General features: G+C 42.3%; 1 protein-coding gene and 1 long non-coding RNA gene across 8 annotated transcripts in view; one reads left to right on the top strand and one right to left on the bottom strand.

The window, feature by feature from the left end:
* Nucleotides 1-17,839, bottom strand: part of SLC30A6 (solute carrier family 30 member 6) — a 31,741-nt gene extending 13,902 nt beyond the window's left edge. For 2 of the 6 annotated variants that reach the window (XM_050950306.1, XM_050950305.1), the window contains exons 1-5: nt 17,775-17,839; nt 7,980-8,066; nt 6,330-6,414; nt 5,241-5,283; nt 841-906 (exon numbers count right to left, since the gene is read on the bottom strand). In XM_050950306.1, coding sequence (XP_050806263.1) covers nt 841-906; nt 5,241-5,283; nt 6,330-6,414; nt 7,980-8,066; nt 17,775-17,777 — 284 coding nt within the window. In that variant the 5' untranslated portion in view covers nt 17,778-17,839. Of the gene's footprint in view, nt 1-840; nt 907-1,244; nt 1,341-3,015; nt 3,970-5,240; nt 5,284-6,329; nt 6,415-7,979; nt 8,067-17,398; nt 17,686-17,774 lie in introns of those variants that run through there. The other 4 variants (XM_050950307.1, XM_050950308.1, XM_050950309.1 and 1 more) reach the window with 4 other exon arrangements.
* A 191-nt stretch (nt 17,840-18,030) lies between these two features.
* LOC127049564 (uncharacterized) lies at nt 18,031-25,970 on the top strand. Of its 2 annotated transcripts, none has more exons than XR_007774004.1 (3): nt 18,031-18,115; nt 21,220-21,291; nt 25,835-25,970. It is a non-coding gene; the product is annotated as an uncharacterized LOC127049564 (long non-coding RNA). The 2 variants fall into 2 exon arrangements; XR_007774005.1 differs by lacking the exon at nt 18,031-18,115 and adding an exon at nt 25,370-25,441 and having other exon boundaries at nt 20,738-21,291.
* Nucleotides 25,971-27,356: the final 1,386 nt, after the last annotated feature.

A 27,356-nucleotide genomic window follows, 5' to 3' on the forward strand; every position in this document is an offset into this window, starting at 1 on the left:
CACTCTAACTCCTTCCAGTGGGGCAGATAGAAATGAATCTGAAATTTTAGGGAGGAGTAATTATTTTCAAGTTCCTTTAGGCCAACAATCCATATAACATGGATAGTTAACTGACTGGAGAGCCAGAGGCCATTCTCACTACAACCCTCACCATAGAATTAAGCAATTTACCTCTCTCTCCATCCCTATCCTAGGACTTATTTCTTTAGATTCTCAATACCTGTGTCTCCTTGATTTATGAGATACTATGGATGTTTATTTGATAATCAACGTGCCTATGAACCACAACAATGGGCAAACTATACATTATTGAACAAATACAGTGCAATAAGTTAATGGGAATGGAGTAAAAAATTCTCACTGATTATGAAGACATTTTAACATGCATACACACATACAGATTTTTATAAATGGGAACTTTCTAGAAACCCAGCTAATATACTTGCACATACATTTCATGGCACATTAAATAATTAGTACTGTATCATTAGTAAGGCCCTACTTGAACTGCAGGATTATCAAAAAAATTGTGGCTTGAGTTGCCACAAAAATAAAGTCCATTATTACTTCTCTGCAATCTTCTACTGTCAGCAGCTGCCCGGGGGTCATAGCAGGGGGCTCCAGCTGTCAACAGCCATCCGGGGGTCAGAGCAGAAGTCTGGGGCTGAGAGCAAGGACTTGCGCTCCCGCTCTCAGCTCTGAGGCAGTCAGGGCTCCCACTATCAGCCCCACGCACAGCAGGGCTCCTGCTGTCTAAATTGCAGTGGAAGCCTAATATTGCAGAATCTGCAAGTTCTGCAATATCGCAAGTTAAGTAGGGCCTTAATTATTAGTGCTTACCCAAATGAATAGGCTGGGCTGGGCTTCTTCATCATTACCCAGTAGCTTATTAGGCATGTTATCAAACTAAAATAAAAAAGGAGGAGGCTGATATTAGGATAATCAACTATTACAAACTAAATAGTTTATAGATTAAATAGATATTAACTTTCAGAATACACCCTTAATCTGAACGTTTCCGTAAGACTTCAATTACTGTTTGGACCCAGTCCGGCAATTTTTAGGCTAGCGAGGATTTTCTAGAATTTAGTGGAAGTTCTGTTTGCATTTGGACTGTGGACCAGACCACTGGTGTATGTTTTATGAGGACAGCTAATGAGTTATAATGGAGCTGCAGTCAATGCAATCCCTTATATCAGCAATAACCTCATGACATAAAAGATCAAAGGGTGTACTGTACTTACAAGGGGTACCATCAACCTTCCCCAATACCCAGCATCATTCAGACTACAATAAGGTTATCACAACTCCAAATGCAATATATTTTTCCACTGAAGTTCCTATAAGAAAAAGAAGCTAAAGTTTAGTCTCTCTGTGCCCTAAAAATACTTTTGAAGATGAACTAGAGGGCAACAGAGAAACATGCAAATAGAAGTTGATAAGCAAAGGTTTTCTATTGTTCTTTTGCTGCACTGAGGTTTCTCCTTTAATCCATTTGCTTTACTTGTATTCCTTTCTAATAAAGTTACATGCTTTTAAATAGGGTGAAGTTAAGATTTTTTAACATTTTGTTAAATGGAAATAATTTAAAGCCTCTAGGCTGTAAGGCCAAAGATGGTGGCATAATCTCAATGGCCTGTCTTCCTCATGACTTAAGCATTGGTATTACCGATTGTCTTGAGTCTAAGACCAACTGTATGATGGACAGTAGTTACTGCTACTAATGGAAAAACAATCCATATCAGTTTGATTTACTGGGACCAACCATGTCCAATGACTCTCATGGCACCCAATGGCTCATTGCTAAAAAGTCTGTAAAGGAGTTCAATATCCAAAAGTGCATGGCTTGAGAACTGGAAGTTAGATCAACAGTACACTAACTTAGAAAAGTTTAATTCTGAATGAAGAAAGTTAGTACACTCTTGTCACTCTATAAATAGTGAGCAGGCACAGTGTAACTGTTCCAGAGTCCTGAAGAAGCCAATCCTTTTAAGAACATAAGAACAGCCATACTGGGTCAAAGCAAAGGTCCATCAAGCCCAGTATCCTGTCCTCTGACAGTGGCCAATGGCGGATGCCACAAAGGGAATGAACAGACAGGTTATCATCAAGTGATCCATGCCCTGTCACCCAATCCCAGGTTCTGGCAAACAGAGGCTAGGGACACCATTCCTGTCCATCCTGTCTAATAGTCATTGATGGACCTATCTTCCATGAATCTATCTAGCTCCCTTTTGAACCCCATTATAGTACTGACCTTCACAACACCCTCTGGCAAGGAGTTCCATAGGTTGACAGTGCATTGCATGAAAAAATACTTTCTTGTGTTTGTTTCAAATCTGCTATTAATTTCCTTTGGTGGTCCCTTGTTCTTGTATTATGAGAAGAAGGAGTAAATAACACTTCCTTATTTACTTTCTCTATACCACTCATGATTTTATAAACCTCTATCATATCTCCCCTTCATCGCCTCTTTTCCAATCTGAAAAGTCCCAGTCTTATTAGTCTCTCCTCATACGGAAGCTGTTCTAATCATTTTTGTTGCCCTTTTCTGAAACTTTTAGATGGCAGTACCAACAAATGTCATGCACATTTGTTCAAATGTTTTCTTCATATTAGCAAAAAGTTTGTGGGTTTTTGTCTGTTCGAAAGTGGAAAAAATATAATTATGGTAAAAATTTCAGTACTGTATGCTGTCTGATACAAAACAGTATCTACATTAATGGAAGGGCATAAGCTTATAATTATGCTACTTCACAAAAGCTAAATAAAAATATAAAACCTTCTACTGCAGTCTCATAAGAAAACAGTACACAAAGCTTTCTTTTTTCTATCTACCTTAAATTACAAGAGAAGTACAACTAAATTTTTCTACCAAAGTTCATAGCTTTGCTCACTTCACCAAAGATTCTGAGTGATTTATGTACTAATTCCAAATTCCTTAAATGAAACTGTTGCAGTTCAGGGCAACTGCATCTGTATTTTCCACTGCACTGGTCCAGCAAGGGCACCTACCCTCAGGGTTCCAGCTCCTCTGGCCATCACCTCCCTTGGGTGTAGACCAGCATCTCTCTCCCTTCTGACCAGGGTATTTCCAGGCTGCACAGTTATTCAATGGGTCATTCCCAGTACAAAAAGATTGCCTAAGGATACCTGCTTGCTTTCTCTTCAGAGATGCTGAGCAGGTATAATTGCTAAAGTTATAAGTATCACATAGTTCTTTCTATGCAAGCCTATTTCATTCTTAAGGAAAAAAGCATTACAGAGAAAAACATTAAAGAAACATAAAGAAGGAAGTACATTAGCATTCCCCCACCCTACTAAAGGAGGTACTACATACAATTACTCCTGAGAAAATTCTGTGCCACTGCATAATGCAGTATTTGTGCAGAATTAATGTTATAAGCAGAATTACATTTTTTCCTTCCAAAATTTGGTGCTGCATAGCTGCTGGTCACCACTAGGGACGCTGGACCCAGCAGAGCCTGGCTCCCCCAACTTGCAGTGTGCCTGCACAAGAGGGTTTGCTGGCCCTGCTCACTCACATGGTGTAGCCAGGCCTCTTTGCACAGCAGCTTCCAGAGATGGCAAGCTGTGCCTCATGGAAAAAGGCAGGAACAATAGCTACGAGCTGCAGGGAGGGGCTGCTGCTTTCCAGGAGGGGAGACTGAGGGTCAAAGGGGGATCTGCTCGAGGAGGGAGGGGGCGGAGGGATGCATGTCACTTGAGCTGTTCCTGGAATAGATGAAACTTTAAATTATGCACCCACTCCCTATCAGCAGGTATGGATAGTCTCTGCCTGGTGAGACAGTAATGAAGCTGCACAGAACGTAGCCTGCAGCTGGGCTCTAGGGTAGGAGATGCAGGCATCTGGGCTAGGGGGGAGAAGCTCCATGCAGCTCCTTCCAGCATCCCCCAAATCCCCTCCTCTGACACTCCCCCAAATACTCCGTCCTACACACAGACCCCTCCAGCACCCCACAAATGCCCCCTCCAGCACCACCAAACTGGGCAGGGCAAATAAACAAGAATCTACTAAAAGACTGGTGGTAGAGAGTTCCCCCCCCCAAGATATGCCCAGCTGGCACGTGTGACACACCCAGATGGAAGCACCCGACAAAACCATAACAAAGAAACAGGAACTGGGTTGTTGTAATGGTTTCTTTAACTCTCTACTCCTGGGAGAATCTTCCAGACATACTTGCTGACAGGCATTTTGAAATAAATTACCAAAATAATTGAAACTAACATGATTATATTGGGTTATTTTGACCAATAAAATATGCAGAATTTTAAAATATTGTGCACCGAATTTTTAAAGTTTTGGCACAGAATTCCCCCAGGAGTAATACAATGCCATAATAGCCCATACACAATTGAAGTTTTAATACAATGTACCCCAAAAGTATTAATCCTAATTCAATAAAGTTTCTTATTTTCATAAGGTTTGTTCACGACAATACAATACAAGATATTGTTAGTCTCTCAAAGACATTTTCCAGCAGACTTCAACTTTTAGTAATCTTAGATCATCACCAATATATAAATATATATTTTTAAGAGTGATCAGTTTTTCTTTTAATGAACTGAACTGATATGAATTATTCCTAGTGAGAAAATGAACTATAGATTTAATACCCATTCTTCAGGAATAGAGATCAGAAATCAGTAAATACGGTCAAGAGTCTACAATGCTTACACATGCTTAAGTTTACAAACACTAGCAGTCTTGTTGAAGTCAATGTGTAACATCTGGCCCTTAAAACCGAAGTAAAACTAAAAATCCCTTCCCCCACCCTAAATCTAAAACAAATTTTACAAATGATACTTGTGGAACTGGTGGTAGTAAAATTTTCTGAGTCAACCAATTAAAGGGATACTAGTTTGGCACACAGTGTGGATTTTGTTTTCAATTTACTTTGTTATAACAATGTCAGGCAGCTGTGTACAGAAATCTAAATATAGTTGACTTTTTTAATTGTTCTTATCAGAGCTGTGATATGAGTCACTGTTTTCTTCTAAGTTTATGTCCTCTTTGTCGCACAATCTTATATACACTTAATCTAAAACATCGTTAAACCAACTAGTCAGCTCTTGCATGTACTTATGAAAAGTCATGAATAACTCTGTAGTTGGAACACAATATTTATTCGTGCTATTTTTACCCTATTTCAAATTTAGTAAAAAAGAATATTCTTACAAGTATTGATAATTTGTAGGATTAGATTTAAAAAACGTACCTGAAAAGATTAAAGATGGTCAGGTAAGTATAGGCAGTTAAAGCTGTGAAAACATTTTAAACACTTAATACACTTTACATTATAAGCAACAAAGAAAACACTGTATTTGATTTTGCCTTCAAAAAGTGTGTTTCTCAATGTCTCTCTGACACAGCTATTATCTTCTTCTATCTACACAAATTCTCTTTGTGAAAACAAAACTTCTCAGAGTATGAAGATGTACATCTTAAAACGGTTTTTGTATTTTTCTGTCTGTAATTCATATGTATTAACTACTCCAATATTTCATTTAAAAACAAGTTGCTTAACACAAGACTAGTTCTGTGAAGCCATGTAAAATACTGATGTACTTAGTCATTGATGAGCATCCAATCATGAATAGTTAAGGTTGGAAATTTAAACATGGAAAAATTCTCAGTTAAGGTTTCCATCCCAATAGTAACAGTGCCTGTGTATGTATTACAATAAAGGGATGGGTGAACTGGTTTAGCTAAGATAGGAACTAGAGCAATGTTTTGATAATTTTTTCAAACTGAAATAAGATTAGAACTGCACCACATAGTGAAAATACAGGCACTGTATCTGCATTGCAGATACATCAGAACGTCTTGAGTATTATATGCAAAACCAGGACACACATTGTAGGGCTGGCTGGGGAATACAGGGTAGAATACTCATGGATTTAGGAGACACCACTGCCACTACATCACAATTGGATGGGAGGGTCTCCATTGAAGTCAATCGGACTACTGACTTGAGTAAAGGTTTGAAGGACTAGTGCTAAGATTCTAACCTCTGCATGAAGGAAGCTCTGAGAGAAGGACTGGCAGGGAACGCAGCATCAGAAGCAGTTGTGGGAACAGTGAGTACCTTGAAGAATTCACTGGCCACGTGCAGTTCCTAAGCCTTGCAGAAAGGGTGTTCTCCTAAACTGATTATGCAGTAGCTTGAAAATGGATAAACTATGAGGCCAGTTGCACAGCTGTCTAATTCCATTATACTCAGGGCCCTGCTCATTTATTATGCTGGTCTTGCAATAAATTAAAATTCAACAACAGATAATTATTTAGCTACAAGAACAGAACATACCTATACTGTTAGTAGAGCTGCACCACATAAGCAGGAAACCGGTGCATATTAAATTAATTGCACCAAACAGCAAGATCTTCCAGGACTGTTAATAAGAGTAATTACATGAGTAACCATTTGGCTTAAAAGACAAAATATGATAAAATATGCCAGGCTTAATTAAAAAAATCTGCAATACTTCATTACACATGTAGTGGTTTCCCTCCAAAAAAGGTTTATTTTGAAATAAACTATTAAAACACCCTCACCTCGCTTTGCTAACTTTATGGGGAACTTGACAACTCATTTTCAACAGCATCATGGCACATGCATCACGTAACATCAGTCTTAAAATACAATTCTACTCTGAAAATTTACTACGTAAAAATGCCACCTTTTTACTTGCAGATCTGTGTAAAGTACACACCTGCTTCCTTAATGATAAAAATATATTATAGCTTTACTCCTATTAATTGTGGAGAAACAACAGAGCTAAGAGAGAGCTGGTAGCTATTCCTTCATGTACATTGTTTAAGAAGTTCCTTTTCACCTATTTCCTTTGTAGCCAATCGGTTGCACTAGTGTCACTTGGAACTGGAACTGAAGACTGTAGGGTTGCACAGGTGTAAATATGGACCTAATTTAGCCTACAGAATGTTTACTCCTAGTGATAATGCATAAGAAACAACCCAGCTTGAGTTTGCAGGTCTGGCAATCAGTAAGAGCATTTTTACTTGTAAACTGAGTACTGCCGATACGGATAGCAGTAGGGTGGGGGAAAACCATTCTCACTGAACGTTCATGGGACAGAGACAGGGGAGAACAGACCCTAAATTTTAAGCATTTTTAAAATAAAATAAATAAATTTAAAAAAAAAGTAATAGGGGTCAAATCCAGCACTCTTCACAAATGCAAAACTCCTTTCCCTCACTACATTGGAAATTTTGTCTGCGTAAAAAATCCAGGATTTAGCCCCTACTTTAATTAAACAATTCAAAGCAGCCTTGCAAAATTTCACTCACCAAGAGCGTTTAATTCTGTTTCATTATAAATCAAGCATCACATGATTTTTCGTTATAATCTTCATCAAAATAAACAGCAGGTATATAGATTTTGTGACTATGTTTTTTTCAGGACAGAGGTCCTAATTCAGTTCTACCTTAAAGAAATGGGAGTTGGACAGAGCCTTTAACTGCCAATTATGTTTTATCTGTTCCATAAGGCTCTATGATCATCACATATTTGATATAAAATTAAACGTGAGGCACTCAGAATCAATGGCAATGGACACTACATAAATTAGAAAGTAATTAAATTTACAATAAACTCAGTGAAAACAATGCTAATAGTGGAGTAAAGCAGATTGCTACTATTTAGGCTAGCTATAAAACAATATGTACTTCACTAATTCTTAAATTGTTCTCCTACCATTCTTCAGATATATTTTCGGCTATTTTTCAAGTTCTGTGATTATTTCAACACTTAAGTACAAGGCCATGAACCCAGATGAATGTTTAACTTAAAATATAAATTAAAATGTCTACTTAACTACTTTTGAAAGCATAGCTAGGAAAGGGTAAAAAGACATTTACCTGAAAAGTTAATATACTAATCATTTAGGCATAATCACAATTGAATTACCTTTGTAATCCATTTTAAAAATTAACTTACCCTTCGATCAGCTGCTACCAACCTAAATTCCTGTGTTAACTTGCTAGCTATTGTTCTTTGTGATTTGCGGAATAGATGTATTGTCCCCTTTTTAAAGAAAAAGGGAAAAGAAAAAGGAAAATCAGTTTTCTTCTTGTTCAAAGCATTCTTATGTTCCCTTATTTTTATTCCTAGGAACTACTGTAGCTCTTTTGTAATCAACTGAATATACACTGCTTTCTGGTAAATGTTGACCATCTTCATAATCCTCATCAAAGAAGCAACATCATCGATAATAATGAGTAAGGTTAGGGAGATGTCACTATTGTCAAAGGAGCAAGCAGCAAAATCACTGAGCTCCTGTCAACCCTTCCCCAATTTGTTTTCCTTGTAATCTTTTCTATCCTGCTCAGCACAGTGGGCTGATTTAAATCAAAGTCATTTATACAAGCAGTTTTAAACGTGATTTAAATCAGCACATAGGAAATCTTGGTTTAAATCACTGAGTTTATTCTTGTTTGCATTTGTGGTTTAGTTATTTTTCTAACCCAGTAAAACATTGATATACAACCAAATATCTTTATGCTAGCATGGAGGACACACTATATATTTAAGGAATTATACAGCTTCACATACATTTATTCAGATTCTTAATTTTTACACTTGTATTATATTACAAAATGGTGACTAACTCAGATCTTATTTACTAGAAAATGTTTTATTCTGGATTTGTGTCAAGCAGCATTTGAATGGAAATTAGAATTCAAATTCATTTTAAAACATACAAAAACAGCATTTATAATTGTTTTTAGTTAAAACTATAAGAAAAAAGAGTTTAAGTATGTTTTTCATTTAAAACTGATTTATTAAATAAAGGAATTAACTGTCATTAGTAAAGTGATGGATTGTTTCTGGTCATCATGGGTCACATTTCCAAAGGTCTTTAGGTGCCTAACGACGTAGATCGATGCCTAGTGGGATTTCAATAAGCAGGTTAGGTGCCTAGCTTGCCTTGAAAATATGGTCCCATGCCCTTCAAGTTATTAGAATTCACAGATCTCATCCCTTTCCAATTGGTTATTAATTAATAGACTGGAAGAGAGAGGGAAAAAAAGCTCTTACTTTTTCAATTCCTAATCAATTTATCAACTTTGAATGAACTAATCCAAATGAAGAAAATATTCTCTCAACTTGCTAGCTAAACCGTCCCTCATTGTCTTAGCACTTCACTCCAAACTTCCTACAACTGTGAAAATTTCCACTGATAAAAATAGAAAAAAAGCACTTAAACTCCATAATTTTGCACAACTGTGCAAAATTGATATTACCCACTGAAATTATAAAAATATGAATATAAAATTCTGCCAACCCTAAGTGTAATCAGTAATTTTAGGTATAGGGGGTCTTCAATGGGTCATAGATACAATAGGCTGCCCAAACTGAAAATCGATCATAAGCCGGTTCATTTATAAGCCAACCCCCCCAAAGATGGATAAGTAAAAATGGAAAAATTTTATAACCCGTTCATAAGCCGATCCTGTAATTCAGGGGTCAGCAAACTTTGGCTCCCGGGCCATCAGGATAAGCTGCTGGTGGGCCAAGACGGTTTGTTTACCTCGAGCATCCGCAGGTACGGAGGCAAACCTAAGTAAACAAAATGTCCCGGTGCACCAGCTGCTTACCCGGACAGGCCGGGACTGCAACTAGTGTAGAATTTTTTTTTTCCTTTTGGGGGGTGGGGTGGGGTGGGGGACAAGCTGGGAGTCAGGGGAGTAACCCCTGTAACCACCCCCCACATGACCCCACCCTTAGCCCAGGACCCCGCCCCACTCTCCCCATCCCATCCCTTCCCATGTTATCTGGGGAGGGCACCTCTGACCTGGCTGGAGCAGCTCCGGCAGGCTGGGCGGCACGGCCGCAGCCTGCTCCGGCGGGCCGGGTCAAGTGGCCACAGCCTGCCAGCCCCAGAACTGCAGCTGCTTTGGAAGATGGGGCCCCCACCTCTTCCCTTCTGACTCTGCTGCCCCTCTTTGTTCCCTCTGTTAAGGGGAGGGGCTGTGTCCCACCTCTCCCTCTCTATACCCGTTCATAAGCCGACCCCCTTCTCTGGTGCTTCCCTTTTTTACTAAAAAAAAAAATTCAGCTTATAAATGAGTATATACAGTATGTTTTCCTTGTGGAGAGCTTTCTGCCCTGTAGTTGAATGTTTTGAAGCAATAATGAACAGTCATACCACACAATCAGTCAACATCCAGGCTGTCAGAAGCAGAAATCTCAGGTCTGGATGAACTATTTGGTTCTATGCTATTATGTCTAGACTGTCTGGAAGTGCCTTCCGAAGCTGAGTAGACATTCTGAGATCATGTTAACCAGAACTGTCTCTGCTAATACGGAACAATCAGGATGATCAGTGTGGCTGCATCCCACCTAATATGCCATATCACCCTGGCTATCAGAGGAATTTGTAAAAATGCATATATGAGACCCTGATCCCATATGAAAAAGATACCCTGTCCTGCAAGGATCCCAGGTGCATGACTCCCTGGGGCACAAGATTTAGCGTTGGTGGCAAACAAATCTGTAATGGGATTTCCTCACTGGTGAAATATTGTGGTGATAGAATTCTTCAGAGACCATTCACGGTTTCTGATGGATTGTGTGCTAAGATGGAGAGCTACTGGAGTAATCCTGTGTTGTTGGCACTACGTATATAACTTGACTGCCTCCTGGCATCTCCTTGCTTGTTACACAATTCATTGTAGATGTGTTGAATGTGAAAATCTGCATAGTGGATGTGACATTACTCAGTCTGGACTGGTGGACAACTACGTCCCCTCAATTCTCCAAACTGAAGTGCCTTTTACACTGCTTCACTGTGAAAGCAACCACTCCTGGCTCGCTCTGTCAGCCTCCAGCATGTAAATCACTCCCAACTACACTGTATGAGTGCTATAGCCAGTCACTCATGAATTACACTGCAAGGAGACACCAGCAAATTCCAGTCCCAGACTTTCCCCCAGAAACGTACATCTTGTACAGCTCTACCCCGATATAACACTGTCCTTGGGAGCCAAAAACATCTTATTACATTATAGGTGAAACCGCGTTATATCAAACTTGCTTTGATCCACTGGAGCACACAGCCCCACCCCCCGGAGAGCTGCTTTACTGTGTTATATCCGAATTCGTGTTATATCAGGTTGCGTTATATCGGGGTAGAGGTGTACTGTCCAGAACCCTCCTAGACAATATAAGCTCATATAAAGTCTGTCATTTAATTAATAGACAATGATTTACTCAAATCTTGTTATCCCAAACAGAGTTTCCCAAACACTTCAATCAAAACACACTGGTTTAGATAAAACAAATGTATTAACTACAGAAAGATAGATTTTAAGTAACTCCAAGTAATGAGGCATACAAGTCAGAATTGGTTACAAGGAAATAAATGGTAAAACACAACTAACTTAACAGGCTAAGTGAATACCAAGCAAAGGTCTCTCTCATCCCATGTTCCAGCAGTCTTACTGGCTGAATCTTGCAAAGTGCAAGGGAAATATGATTTGCGACTTCTGCCCTCTCATCTTAGAGCCCTTTCTTTTGCGCAAGAATCATCTCCAGCTGATGTTCAGGAGACAGCTGTGTGGCCAGGAACCTTAGGCTGCTTCTTTGTCAAAATGTAGATTTTTTTTTTTTTTTTTTTTTTTTTTTTTGCCCACACTCTCTCTCCTACCAAAGAGTAGCCACTTAGGGTGGTGGTCCACTGATCTAGTTGACACCTGGCTGAGGCACTGGCTAACCTTTTGTCCCTGGGGAATTTGTTTCTGACTGCCCTCCAGAACCTGTTGGGACATTTCTTCATAATTTTATACAATAGAATCATCTCTTTACATACAGTGTTGCCAGACATTTTACCAGGACAATTATGATCAGCAAATCATGAGTTTTCAAATGATATCTTACACAGTATGCTTTGTACAAAATTTAAGTTTTGTAAACGAGGTGAACATATAAGTAGAGGGTCATGGTGGAATGCTGTAGAACAAATTGGAATGCTATGCAAACTAATCTGATCACTCAAATTCTATAATATTTATATATAGAGTCAAGTCCTTTTGGCACTATGTGGGGATAGTCCAGGGTGTGCATCTGTGTCTCTGATGAATCAGCGTTCATCATCTTTATAGAAGGTGGTGTGAAGAGAGGTGCTCCCTTGTGCAAATTGTTGGGGTCTGACCACCAGTGCAATGACAGCATATGAGCTGGGACCACAACTCACATACCCTCATTTGACGCCTCTTGGAGGTGATACACTGATCTTGATCAACTTTGTAATGGACATAGGTGAAGTGTGGTTATGGGCGAGCTGACATGGGACCTAGACATCTAAGGCAAGTTCTTACTGTAGTTGATGGATTCATTTTGATATTGGTGAGGGTCATTTGAAGAGCAAAATCTCTCCTCAGGATGCTGTGTATTCTCCAGTTTGGATTCAGTTAAGGTTCCTAATAAGTCTTGTATGAGATATGGTGAATTATGAAAAATTATAAGACCCAGTTGCTTGAACAGGTGAAGGACATTTCAATGCTGTGGCAACTTACTGATGAGATCTACCTTTGATCAACCCATCATCTAGATATAGGTAGACACAAATGCCTTGTCTCAAGTGAGCTGCCACCACAGTGAAAACTCTTGGTGATGTGGAGAGAGCAAACAGTTGCACCACCTACTAGTAATGACTGGGTCCTACTGTGTACCACAGATACTTTCTGAGGGCCAGATGGATTGGAATAGGCAAATGCATGTCTTGGAGGTCAACAGCCACAAACCAGCCTTGAGCAATATGAAAAGGAAGGATGGACGCAAATGTTACTATCCTAAATTTGACAAAATGTATACATTTGTACAGTTTTGTCAGGTCTAGAACAGGACAAAGAATCCCATTCATCTTCAGAATAAAGAAATATCAGGCGTAGAAGCCTCTTCCCTTGTACTCCACATATAACTCCTCTACAACTTCTAGGTCAATAGTTTTCAACCTTTTTGCATTGGTGACCCCTTTCACACAAGTAGCCCGAGTGTGACCCCCCCCCCGTATAAATTAAAAATGGGGAAGGGGTAATTTAATTTAATGGGGCAGCTTGCGACCCCTATGTAACCACATTGAGACCCTAAGGGGTCATGACCCCCAGTTTAAGAACTCTTGTACGAGGTGAAGCGGGGAAGCCACTTTTAGCTAACTTTTATGAGAAAGGGCTCTAAAACACAGATTGGGAAAGGTCTGGGGAAGAAGTAAGGACTGAAACTGGATGGGATATCTATAGGAGACAACTTCCAGCACCCATCTGTCAGTTGTTGCTCTAGTCCAAACCTGATGGAAGAAAGAAAACTGGCATCTGAAGACAAGGTTTGGGGATAGTTCCTCTGATGTTGGCTTAATTCTTGTGTCAACCAACTGCCAAGAAACAGATACAGAATGAACAACAACAAAGGATGATGGCTTCCTTTGAAATAATCTTGATTTCTTGGTAGGTGAGTACTCAGAAGACCCTTGTTAAGTGTAGCTGGATGCCTCCTGTTTAATTTGCCATTGGTATCTAAAGGGCTTGAAATCTGACCCAAAGGTGCAGATGTCCAGTTTGTGAACTGTGGCCCTGGAGTCCTCTGGGGACTATAACATCTCACTGGACTGTGTGTTGAATGAGTCAGTACCTGCAAAGGACAAGTCCTCAATTGTATTCTGCATCTCCCTACGAATGCCAGAGACCTGTAGTCACAATGTTCTGTGTATGATTACCACAGTGGCCATCGACCTACCTGCCATGTCTGAAGCATCCATGGCTTCATAGAGATCACTTCACCACTAGCAAATTTAAGCAATAATGGCTTTTCTACAAGTCTTTCTTCCAAAGAGATCTAATCTCTTTGGGTCTTTGTATTTAGGAGGGACCTTGGATTGCAGATTGCAGAAATCATTAATAAACCTAGGGTTGGGGGAGTGGGGTACTACAATTCAAACCCCTTTAGAAGTACCTGATATTTTTCTGTTCCTTTAGCAGTTGGAGGCAGTGTTGCTGGTGCACACCATAGAGTTTTGGTTCTAAGACTTCTTGTAATGCATGTCTGGCAGGAGCAGAAAAATGTGCTCTATCAAAAAGCTTGTGAGCTTTTTCCTTCAATCATTAAGGTCTTTATCTCAAGGGTATTACCTATATGAAAGAACAACTCTGGAAGGGTTTATAATCATCTGAAGCTGATACAGGAGCCAAAGACCATCTGACTGGAAGATAATGATAGGTTTTCTGGCAGGAGATGAAGAGTATGGTTCAGGAGGCTCAAGACCTGCCTGTTCCACCTCCGAAAGCTGTTCTTGTTCCTCTCTGCCTCCAGACAGAGGCCTGGACATTGATGCAGGACAGCATGACCTTCTGCGTTTTCTTGAATGGTAAGAGGGAGACAGAATCCTGGGTGCTGTCTTGAGTAAATGGAGGTCTTGAGTATGCCCAGTATGGTCAAGGTGGAGCACTGCAGAGATGAAACTGGTTTTGGTGACTTGGCTATTGCCATGTCTGAGGCAGATGAGTCAGGGCGCTGAAGTGAGTGGACCTTGGTTTGTAGAGAGGCCTTCTCCTGATGTGTATGAACAGAGGAAAAATTTCCCTGCTACAAAGTGAAAAGAAGCCATGTTCCAGTGATGGAGAAGACAACTAGGCTTCCTCCAAATGCAACACATCTTTGAGGCCATGTCAACATTGTGAGGACAGAGGTACATACCAATGCCAAATACAGCATCATCATTTCAAAGTGAGGTGCTAGGGACATTAAGTCCTCTAACATTAGATCAGATAGTGCTGTTAATGTTTCTTTTGTTAGCTCTGATGCCAGTAGCTAGTGGTCACCAGCATTATCTGGCAGAGACACTGAGGTTGATTTAAATCCCTTTGGTACAAATAGTTTCAGGCAAATACCCCTGATTTTCTTGTCCTGATCATAAAGGAATGTTATACTGAGCAGCAGCCTGGCACACGGCTCTCATTGAGACAAAAAAAGCAACAACTATGGCCTTGCATACATGGAATGAGTGTCACAGGATGGGCCTGGGTGAAGCCCAAGGGCCTTCAATCAGGCATTTTAAGTCAAGAAAGGGGTACAAAGCACTGAGGCAAAATCTTATATTTATTTTTGCATCAATAAAATAAACAAGAGAGGGAACTAGATGGGAATTAACTGACTACAAGGAACAGATTGTAGTACTAGGTAGCAGGCAGACACTACTTGTTTTGTCTCCCTGCCATAGGCAGTAACGGCACTGAAGGTCATTTGCAGATACTTTGCCCTTTATGCTCTTAGGTGCAGGGGGCATGCACAGTACAGATTAGCCCAACAGACACTGCAATTCAAACAGTCTAATCATCCACCCGTAATGTAAAAGTGTAGCTAGAGTAGGATACACACAGACACCTACTTGAAGGACTATTTCCCCTCTGTCACTGATTTTTCTCAGGAAAATTCTGGCACGCTGCCAAAATAGCTGAACTTGAACATTTTAAAGACTTTGGCCCACCTCACCACCATACACCAGGAATGCCTGGAAGCTACTGGAGAAGTAGCTGGAGTGGGGAAGGAGAAGAGGAGCTAGGTTCCCTCTCCTTCTCCCTTGACTACTCATCCAGATCCAGCATGTGATGATAACCACCATCCTCCCTCAGTTTTAACAGATTTCTTTTTCTGCAGCTGGCATAGTTAGTTCTGCAGCTCAAATGGCGGAAATCTGTGCATCAACACTGAACGCTGAGGATTCAAGCCTAATTGATGATGCATGATGAGGGAGTTAGAGCTGTACATTAGAGAATTTATCTTCTCTCTTTAAAAAAACCTATAAAGTCACATACACAAAACTACATTAAAACAATGCTACTCAAATTTCAAAGTCAAGCACTGAAAAGTTAGGCAATGCCAGATTCTCTATTGCCCATACAACCCTAACTTACCTCCTTTGTCCATATGAATTATGATCATTTAATAAAAAAACTGTCACATTTTTCTTTCCTCATTCAGTGTAGGACACTGATATACGAGGGCAGAATTCAGGCTGTATAGGAAACACTATCACAGTTGCCTAACTCTTGAGTGCTTGACACTGAATCTAAATAACACTCTTTAAAATGTTTGACATTATATACTTAATAAACGCTTGGAGTGTGAAGCATAACTGTAGCAAAAACCAGATTCATTGGCAAGTTGTCCAGCTGCAGAATAAACAGCTTATCAGTAACAACTTAAATAACTTATAAGTACGGTACGTTTTAGTCACAGGTATTTTTAGTAAAAATCATGGACAGGTCACGAACAGTAAACAAAAGCTCACAGCCCATGACTTGTCCATGACCTTTAATATATATACCTGACTAAAACTTGGGGGTGGGGGGCACATGGCCCAGGACCCTTGATGCAGGGGGTGGGGAGTTGGCAGGACCGGCAGGCTCCCTACCTGGCTCCACATCTCCCCCTTCAGCAGCAGCAGAGTTTGGGTGTGGGAGGGGGTACGGACATGCAATGGGGTGAGGCAGGCTCTGGGCAGCGCTTATCTGGGGGGCTCCCTAGAAGCAGCAACATTCCCCTTGCTCAGCTGCTAGGCAGAGGCATGGCTGCCTCCGCCTGCGGGCACCACCCCCGCAACTCTCACTGGCCACAGTTCCCAGCCAATGGGAGCTGCGAAGCCAGCACTCTGGGCACAGGCAACATGCAGAGCTGCCTCGCCACCTCTCCACCTAGCGAGGGGGGTGTCGTAACTTCTGGGGAGCCCCCTAAGTAAGTGCCACCCAGAGTCCACCTCACCCCATCATATGCCCCAACCTCCTCCCATACCCAAATTCTGCTGCTGAGGAGAGGAGGGATGGGGACAATGCTATGGCCAGAGGATGCCCCAGCATCAGCGGCTGCAGAAGTCACGGAATCCATGACAAACCCACAATATTATTTATAAGTCCCTGACAAACTATTAACATTGGATCACAGCAGGGGCCTAGGCAGCCCCACCACCACCACCACCACCCCTCTTCCCCACCAGTTACATTCCTTTCATATGCTCCTTCCTTTGCCATCCCCCTTCCAGTAATGCACCAGGGCTGGCTTTGCCATGCCTCAGCAGGCCACCCACTGATGGCTTCCAGTGCATGCACAATGCCAGTGCTAGCCCACTGGGGGGCTCTAAGCAGGAATATTTGGGGGAGGCCCTCCACACACACTAATAATTAACAGGGCTGCTTGGCGCCCTAAGCAATCACTTAGTCTGCTTATGTTTAGCAAGGCTGCGCATGCAGACCCCGGTTCATTCAATGCGACAGGCCTGGTCTTCACTTAAAACTTAGATCAACCTAGTTATACCGCTCAGAGCTGCGACCCGTGTCGCCCCTTCCCGGGCTGTAACGAGTACCTACACCACGGCTGTGCCATGCAGCGCAGACCCCCTCAGGCGCTAGCGGTACAGCTGGTACCGGCCCTTTTCACGGCCCCGGCAGCACAGCCAAGGGCAGGCACCAGTGTCGCAGCTGCCGACGGCGGGTCCAGCACTGAGGGGCTCTGACGATCGCGAGCCGGCGGAGCGGGGCCAGGCAGCTCTCAGCGTGCGCGCTCCAGGGCCCCAGCCGCCACGTCTCCCGGGCCAGGGGCTCATGGGGGGCCGAGGAGATTTGAATTCGGAGCCTGGGAGCGCCAGCCCCGCGCGCCCGGACCCCGAGCGCGCAGGCGGCCGGACCCCAGCCCGGGGCGGCCGCAAGCCCCGTCTCCTACTTCCCCTCGCCGGGGGCAACTCACCATGTTACTCCCCTACCCGGCACCGGAACAGGCGGCCCCTACCCTCCCTCAGGCCGGAAGAGGCGGATCCACCAATTGCCATGGTGAAAAAAAGGGGCGCAGCAGTTTCACTTTTTTCGGGGGGGGCGCCTGTCGGAACCGGAAATGACGCAGGATACGTCAGGCGGGACGCAGCGTAGGCCGCCCGTCATTCTCAGCAGAGAAGAGGATAAATGCGCATGCGTCTTTCTCGAGTTCGTGATCTGCTAACAGGGCTCGGGGGTGGCGAGCAGCAGATGCGTCCCACGATGCTCCTCCCCCTTCCGTGCCGGAGCAGCCCGGACCAATCAGCTTCCTCGCAGGTGGCGGCGGGCGGAGCGGGTCTTATGGGCCAGCGGCCCAGTTAGCACGCAGGGCGGCCGCGGTTAAATAATAAAGAACTTCTGGGGCTATTACCTCAGAAAAGCAGAAAGTTTGTTACTCCTGTTTTATTGTCCCATTTGAAATAATTCTTTAAAATGTAGGTTTCTCTTGTGTAAGGTAACAAGTGACTCAGGATCACCATCTAGCCACAACATGCACGATGCTGAGAAATAAGAGGGTGTGGTGGTTGTTTGCTGACAGGTAAAGCCCTGATTTGATACTAAATACTGGAACAGACATGAACTATTAATATCTCTAGAGCTTCCAGGCCTCTCCCATTGATGGCCTCTCCTCTTTCGAATCAAGCAAATGGGATTTGCATGTGAATTCTTACAATGTAACATTCAAGGATTAGCTGGACAGCTCGGAGCACCTTGGAGTTGTACCTTCTGTGAACTTCAATCTTTTATCATTCTTTCTAGCAGAGCAGCACAATAGTGGGATCTTAGGTTGTACTAGCCAGATGTTTTCCTTACTAACTTGGAAGGTTGCTCTCCTATTATTTTGTCAGATGCTTGAATTGCACCTATCTCAAGTGAGGTAAAGTAGAACAAGGCAAAACATCTTAACAGATACCTCCTGCATAAGTGATTGCAGGATAGGGGTCTATTTCTTTAAAACAAACCTGGACCACAATGCCTCTGAGAAACTTGACAACCCCTAATATGGAACAACTTTTTGATCCTATCCAGAGCAGTTGTTGTTACACCAGTAGGATAAGATCTGCCTACATCTGTGCTTTTGTTTAGTGTAATGGTTGCAACATAAACCTAACAAGGCTTGAATACTCAGGCTTAAGCTTGAAAGTCATCTTGATCTCTTAATCAATATTTACATCAAACAGTTGATGAAATTCAAATAGTTAATTATAGTAAGTGACATGCATTCTCTATCCTTTACTTTTAATAGTGAACAAGAAAAAGGACTGATAGGAATAAAATTTCATTTTTTTTTCATTTACAGTTGATGCAGCCTCATGGCAGATTAGAAAAAAAAGGTCTGGGGCACAATTTCGTGACCGTGTATTGTGTATAATGTATGTGATTTTTTGGGGGGTGGGGCGCAAGATGGAAGTTTCGCCTAGGGCGCAAAATATCCTTGCACCAGCCCTGACCATGGCCCAGCCCCCGGGGGTTCTCGCGCTAGCAGCGGGCCGGAGCAGCCTCTGCCCCTATCAGCGAAGCCCGACGCGCCAGGAGCTGCCCTGTTAAGGGAAACACTGGTTCCGGCCGTGGGCCCGCCTGTATCTGCTCCTGCGTGCGTGTGCAGCCCCACGCTGCTACTGCACAGCAAGGGCACTGCGCACAGCACCAGGAAAGAGCCTCTGTGATGATGCGGTTGAGCGGGCTGGCTCGGCCCAGCAGACAGGAGCCAAGCAACAGCACCAAGAGTTTTGCTGATGTACTGGCCCCTATACCTGAAATACAACTACAGCTAGGGCCTTATCAAATTCATAGCTGTGAAAAACATGTCTTAGACCCTGACATCTGGTCTTATGTGTCCTTTTACCCTATACTATACCAATTTCAAAGGGAAGAACACTGTTTCTCAAAATGGAGGTCAGGGTCAGTTAAAAGCCAGGAAGCAAAGGGTCTGAATAAATGGATAGTTTTCACAGTGGCGAGAGGGAAATAACTGTCCCTCCCCACAGAGTTGTACAGGACCTCTACTGTTCAACATATTCATAATGATCTGGGAAAATGGGATAAACAAGGTGGCAACATTTGCAGACAACTACAAAATTATTCAAGATAATTAAGTACAAAGAAGAGTGTGAAGAGTTACCAAAGGCTCACACAAGACTGGGTGACAAAATGGGCTGGGGAGTGGAGAGGAGGGGCAGGACCAAGGAGGGGGTGGAGCCTTGGGGGTGAAGAAGCTTGGGGGGATAGGGTTTCCAAGTGACACTTCCCTGACTTTGTGAAAATCATTTGGTGGTGGCAGCAATACCTGTCCAAGGCAGACTGTGCTTTGGAAGAGTTTTAACCTAAGCTGGTAGAAGATAAGCTTAGGGGGTCTTTCATGTCGGTCCCCACATCTATACCTCAGAGTTCAGATGGGGGGTGGGTGGCAGGGGGATACCGTGATAGTGGTTCTCAAACTTTTTTCCCATAGACCACTTGAACATTGCTGAGGGTCTTGGTGAACCACTTAATGATCTTTCCAAATGTTGTTTGTACCGTTAGCTAACTGTTGTAAAGCACTTTGAATAAAAGGCACCATATTAAAAACCCTTAATAATTAACTTTTTTTCCTCTACAGATAAAAGCACACAACTCATATTTTAATATCAATAGTATTACCTTTCTAATGTGATGAATGTGCCCTCTCTTCCCCCGCCGCGGCAGCCCCTGAGCTGGGGCTGGGGCTGGGAAGGAGGAGGGGTCTCTCCCCCACCGCAGCAGTCCCTAAGCTGAAGGCTGGGAAGGAGGGCCATTTCTCCCTGGCAGCCGCAGCCCTGGAGCTGGGAAAAGTCACCTCTTTCTCTGGCTGCTGCAGCCCTGGATGTCCCAAATTCCCCCCACCCTATCTCCTGTATCCCTCTTTTCACTGCCCCCCCCCGGCCACCACCTCACCTTATATGTGCTGCTTCTCCAGGGTCCGGGCACCTAATTAGTGGAGCCACGCCTGCAGGGCTCCACTAATTAGGTGAGTGGCCCTTCATTCTCTTGTGTGGCTGCCCAAGCACGCACCATACAGGGAACTATCCATGGACCACCTGAACGGAGCTCGTGGACCACTGGTGGTCCAGGGACCACAATTTGAGAACCTCTGAGCTAGGAGATGGGTATAGCACACCATAGAGGTATTTTTTTCCATTGAAATCTCCTTTGTGCATATCTAAACATGAAAAGAACTGTGCTGCATTTTAGGGAAGGCAGTTCAGCCACTGGCTTTAGCTGCTGCCTCCCATCTCCAGTCAACAGTGCAAGTCAGAGAGGAAGGAAGAAGAAAAGCTAAACAGCACAGATGACACCTATCCAAGTCTCTGCTTATTGAGGTTTCTGCTCATTTAATTTATTCAGTTTTATTTCATATCCAGGGTATTAATCTCCTGCAGAACTCAGGCTATTAATCTTGACGCACCTGGTGGCATTTTAAGGATCTGCAGAAGGTAAGTATTGGCTTCCTCATGTACAAGGATTAATTTCAGCTCACTGATGATTATTAACCAAGTTCTAGGGACAAGACGACATCTGTGAAAACTTGATGCCTCATACAGATGGCCATGAGGAGATCTGGAAATAAAAAAAAATATATTGGTGGCAGAAGGAAGGTGGTGTAGCTAAAACACATAACTAGCAGAGACTAGGGGTGAGATTTTCAAAAGCATCTGCTATGTTTATTACAGAGGTGCCCAAAAATCAGACAAGAATGGGACCCCATTGTGCTAGACCCTGTATAGACACAGAGTAAAGTGCCCCTGCCCTAATGAGCTTACAATCTAAATGGATGTGTGAGGGAGAGGATTTGGAGCAGCCAACCAATCAGGAAAGGGCTGAGAGAGCCCTATCAAAACTGTAGAAAATCCTTTCAATGGGCAAAGGTCCCTTCTTTGGTTGTTTCTGCTCCTACTTGCCTGGCTCCTTGCTGCAGTTTTCCCCCCAGGCTGCAGGGGGAGGGAAGATGAGGAGGGGAGGTTCCCCTGCACTGTTCTTGAAAGAGTATATAGAATAGTTCATGAACACCACAAAGGCTGCAATATGTTCACAGGGAACATTTCTAGAATAAATTCTTCGGGGGCAGTGCCACTGCTGGGAGCACAAGCCCCACTGAAAGTCAATAGGACTTGTGCTCATAAATCACTTGGAAACTTCTGAAAATCCCAGCCTTTGATTCTAGTCCTAGATCCATCACAGCATTTTATGAGACATTGAACTCACTTCAGCTAAATTACAGCTCCTAGCCAGCCTAACTGAGTAGGTGCTGAGGGAAGGAATCTTTTCTGAGCCACAAAGCAGCTTCAAAGCTGCTTTTCACAGCCTACTTCAGGCTAACAACTATGGGCCCTTCCCACCACCTACAAAAAGGGAGAGGAAGAAGAAAGGACCATCTATGCACATGATCATTTGAGCTGGACCTGAACAACCCCATCACATGCAAAATAGGGGCCTTTTGCATAACCAAATTCCATGGGTGTGCATGCACAAATCCCCACACACAAACACCTTTTCTGCAGCAGAACTGCACTGATTCTGCTGCTAGCAGTCTCCACTCAATTTTGGCCTTACTCATCAGTGAAATGGAGTTATTTGCCTCTCTACTAGAGGTGAAAATTGACAAGTTTTTAAAGCATATGGAAATATGCCTAAGGACATTAGTGAACATATAAAATGTCATGCCTGTGTTTTCTTGAGACCTATTCTCATACTTTTACCAATTTCTCCATAATGTGTCTATACCAGTCTCCAGGTGCAGGGCACCTGCTGGCTCAGACCATTCTTGTAGGAGCAAGAAAAGATTCCTGTCCTAGTGAATACTTCAGCAGTTTAGATAAGATTATTATATAGAGCTCTAGTCTTCACAGACCCCAGTGAGGCAAATGTTAGAAATTACACTGTGCTGTTCCTGGGCATTTGCAATTGATGGTAGAATTTTTTTAATCGCTCCCTCCTACCTCCCATAAGACATGCCCTATCATCCCTAGCCTGGAAACAGAAGGATTGATACCTGAAATCAGATCAGTGGTCAACCTCATCCACTATTCTGTCTCCAACTGGGGCCAGATGCAAGTATTTTAGAGGAAGGTATAAAGTCCCAGTAATGGACAATTATGGAATAAAGCCAGCCAAAAGGTCTTTCTAATCCAGGCTGTTGCCTGACACTTCAATCCTCTTTAAAAGCATTTTGCTGCTGTTTTTGGATCATTGCATTAATTTGACTTATTTGTTCTTAATTTTGCCTATCAAACCTCCAAGCTGATACTGGGATAAGACAAGGGAGAAGATGGCCTGTGGTGATGCTCCTGTTTCCTTCATTCTTGGCCACTGCTGCCACGTCTTGGTGTTATTTTGAAGCTATTTCAGTCCAATTATCTCATTGTCTTCTCTCTAGTACAGAGCTGCAAGATTCCATGGCTGAGGTGTTAGCAGTCCAAGCACATGCTATAGGACGTTTTACCAAGAAGTACCAATAGAAATGAGATTGAGAAAGGAGGGGGTGGATTGTAAACCCAGAGCACAATCGCAGGCTAACCTCACTCAAAAGTATATTCACCATTTTAAACAAGGGCAATTGGCCAAAATATCCTAGTTCCACACACAACACAAGTGAACTAGATCTTGCCACATTTACTGTGTCTTTAGGTGGGTTAACTGTACACAACAGTTCAGAGCTCCCATGCTCTGCCAGTATATGGCTCAGATGAGCATTATTACAGAGCATGATAGATGTTAGCAGCAGTTTAGAAACAGCGGGTGGCATCAGGGTTTCCTTCTCCAAAAGGCAAAATCCATGCAAACTTCAGCTACTGCAAACCAGGCACTCTGCAGAGTTCTCAGTACTGCTCATGGGAGAAGCAGCACAAACTAACCTGATTCCAAAAAATAATCAAACCCACTTTTAAAATGATGTTCTGATGTAAACTATATCATCTTAACCAAAGGCAGAAGGTCTAAGGACTTGTTTGGGAATGGTTTTGGATTAATTCATAAATACATAGCTGATGCCTAACATACAACCCTCAGAGCCTGTCAGAGTTCCCTCCCCCCTCTGAACTCTAGAGTACAGACATGGGGACCGTATGAAAGACCCCCTAAGCTTATTTCTAGCAGCTTAGGTTAAAAACTCCAAGGCACAAATTTTCCCTTGTACCTTGGATTAGGTAACGCTGCCACCACCGAGTGATTAGACAAAACTCTGGGAAAGGACTACTTGGAGTTCCCACTTTCCCTTAATATTCCCCCAAGCCTTACACCCCCTTTCCTGGGGAGGCTTGAGAATAAACAAGATGAGCACAAACCACCCTCGGGTTTTTTTAGACCACTAATAAAAACCTCAATCAGATTAAAAAAAAAAACCACATACAAAAAACCAGAACTTTATTAGAAAGAAAAGTAAAAAGAAAGAAGCACCTCTGTAAAATTAGAATGGAAGATAATCTTACAGAGCAGTTAGATTCAAAATTCAGAGGATTTCCCTCTGGGCAAAACTTTGAAGTTACAAAACAAAACACACCAGGAATATACCTCCCTCTCAGCACAGAGAAAAATCACAAGCCAAAATAAAAGTAAGCTAATGTATTGCCTTGCTAGTACTTACTAATCCTAATGGAATTGGATTGCTTGCTTTCTTGATCTGTCTTCAGCAAGCACACAGGACAGACAAAACAAAGCCTTCCCTCCCTCCACCCTGATTTGAAAGTATCTTGTCCCCTTACTGGTCCTTTTGGTCAGGTGCCAGCTAGGTTACCTCAGCTTCTTAACCCTTTACAGGTAAAAAGATTGTCTCCCCCTACCCAGGAGGGATTTTATAGTACTGTATACAGGAAGGTTGTTAGCCTTCCCTTTATATTTATGACAGAGCCCATATTTATTTTAAAATATTTCCTTAATAGGTGATGCTCAACAGCTTAGGACCCCAATTAGTGGACCATTTGGAATAAAATTCTCAGTAGCCAGAAAAGTGCTATTGTCTCAGTATTTAAAAACAACCATCATCACCACCACCACCACCCCTGAAGACCTTAAAGCCTAAACACACACTGGATGAAAGGAATAGCCAGCCTAGACACTAAGGGAGGGTGGGGTGCAGGGAAAGATAGGGGATAACATAGATTGTCTGCCAGTAGCTTTGAGTAATCAATTAGCTGTTATGATAAATATAAAAAAAAAAAAGTGACATGGAGACATTGACCAGATTCCATAGATGGTGAGTTTAAAAAGCATTCTGTTTGTTACTTACAGAGAAGACTTCTCGCCCCAAGATTATGATGTCAGAATGACTTGCCCAAGATCAGACACCATGAAGTCACTGTAAGGAAGTGTCATGAATTTAAGTTCCCAGGCTTCTGCTCTAAGCCCTAGATCACACATTCTCCTAGCTTCCCAAAATAACCAATTTCCCCAACTTTCACTAGCTTCCCATTTTTGTAAGAGTCTGGTCACAAAAAATATGAAAAGAGAATCTTATCTAAGGAGGAGTCAGCTGAGCAGTTTTAGCTGTGCTGAGCCACGTTTTCCTTGCATTTTCAGAACCGTTGGCTCAACCTACTGGGATTAAACTGTCACCCAAATCACTTTATTTGTGATCAGCATGATTTTGAGGTAATCACACATTCAATTTCAGCACATAATTTATTTAGGAAATAGCACTTATGTTTAAAAAGTTAATGTAAACCTTTTTTAAAAACCAGTCATGTCCCACAGAAACTAAATATGAGGTCTATACACATTCCCCCTCAGCTCCGCCCCACCCTGTGATCTGGTATTTAATAAGCTGATTTATCAAAGGCTTTTAGTTTTGGACATTTTATGTAACAAAACTGACAGACAGGGAAAAAGTAAAAACAAGACAAATCGCAACTTTTTATTGTAGGGCAACCAACACTGTGAAACTAAAGCTACGTGAATGTTCATCATGCTTTTATACATACATTTTTCCTTTATCAATAGAAGGACATAGCTTAATACTCCATAGCAATGTTTATAACATTTCAGAAACCAAACATTCACGAAAGGACACTCTTGAATAGGAGTCTCTCAGAGCAAAAATACAAGTAACCGCACTCCAGTTTGAGTCATCAGGTAAATTTGCTGCAAACTATTTTTTCTGTCTGCACCTTTGGTTTTTGTATCTCTGGGTTATGAAAAGTAGCCTCTTGACGTGGTTCAACTTTTTATTCATGTGGAGGCCCAAAATCCAAAACTCTCCACTGTATCTGAGGTCCTCTGTTAGGTGAAGGACTAGATTAAAAAAGGATTCCTCCCACTACTAATCAGAAAATGACTGGCTTTCTGTAGTATCTCAACCTTGAGTGACAGAAGCATTTTTTAAACTCAGACTCTGTGCGCAGAACCTGGATAGAGCCACTGGGCAAGCAAGAAGGAATAGCTGACTTGAAAGACAAGGCAGACTGATTCTCCTATTCAGGCCCATTCCCAGGACTCCAGTCTTATCACAAGGCATACCTGTAGTGAGAGAAGTCCACAATAATGTGCTACAGTACCGAGCTGCACCTTTGTCTGGTCTCTTCCAGTTCTGTGCTTTGAGAAAATGCAGTGCCTAATTGCTTGAGAAAAGGGTGTAAGAGGGTCAGTGACCTGTACTGGCTGTACAGCAAAGATTAGGGAACTAATCCTTTTCCCCTCTGATGCATACGCGTGTTTAAAGTTTCTCTATGACCTTAGCTAATAATGCTTCATCTAGGTGTTTTCCATTAACAGGTGGGGAATCATCCTTACACTTCAGGTGGAACATTACACTGCTAATGAGCACTCATTTAAAATTTAACACTACTAATAAAACATGAAGGAATGGACTAAAAGAAAAGTTTAGATTGGTTAGCAGAAAAAAGAAAAAAAGACTGACTATAGAGACATGGTGCAATAATTACTACTTTAGGTAAATAGTTTTTATTTTAGATAAGGTGCTTGAGACAAGATTATACAATTTCATGGAAAGAGAAATGAGGGGTCTTAAGAGTTAATGAAGAGGTATTAACCAAGAAGTACTATCCAACCTTAGCGATGAAACCTATGACTGAATTACCTGGCAGTGCAAAACAGGTGCTTCACAATTCTAAGGCAGAAGGGAACCCAAAGTGGAATTATTAAAAAAAGCTCTTTAGAAAGCTGAGCCACTGAAATCCTATAATGCCACTGGCAGTGGCTACCTTTCCAAGCTGTCTTGAGAGGTGGCTCAGGGGAACAGAACTCACATACCTTAATTATGTATGACACACATTTGAGAAACTTTGCACTCTTGAAGTTTTCTAATCAAACTTGTTATACTCTTTAAAAGGCATTTCAGTGTAACAGTGCCTCTATTTCTTATCTCCTACTGCCTTAACTGATTTTTGTAATATTAAGCCATCTCTGCAGTTCTTCAGACATGAATAGAACAATCATGTTCACGCCTCTGAACAACTGACAGAGCTTCTGCTGTTATATACTTCCTGATATTGTGCAATGGATAAGAGGGCTCTGTTGTAGAATTGTAAGCAGTCTAGGTCTACATCAG

Source organism: Gopherus flavomarginatus, chromosome 4 (genome assembly GCF_025201925.1).
Source record: "Gopherus flavomarginatus isolate rGopFla2 chromosome 4, rGopFla2.mat.asm, whole genome shotgun sequence".
Taxonomy (NCBI): Eukaryota; Metazoa; Chordata; order Testudines; family Testudinidae; genus Gopherus; species Gopherus flavomarginatus.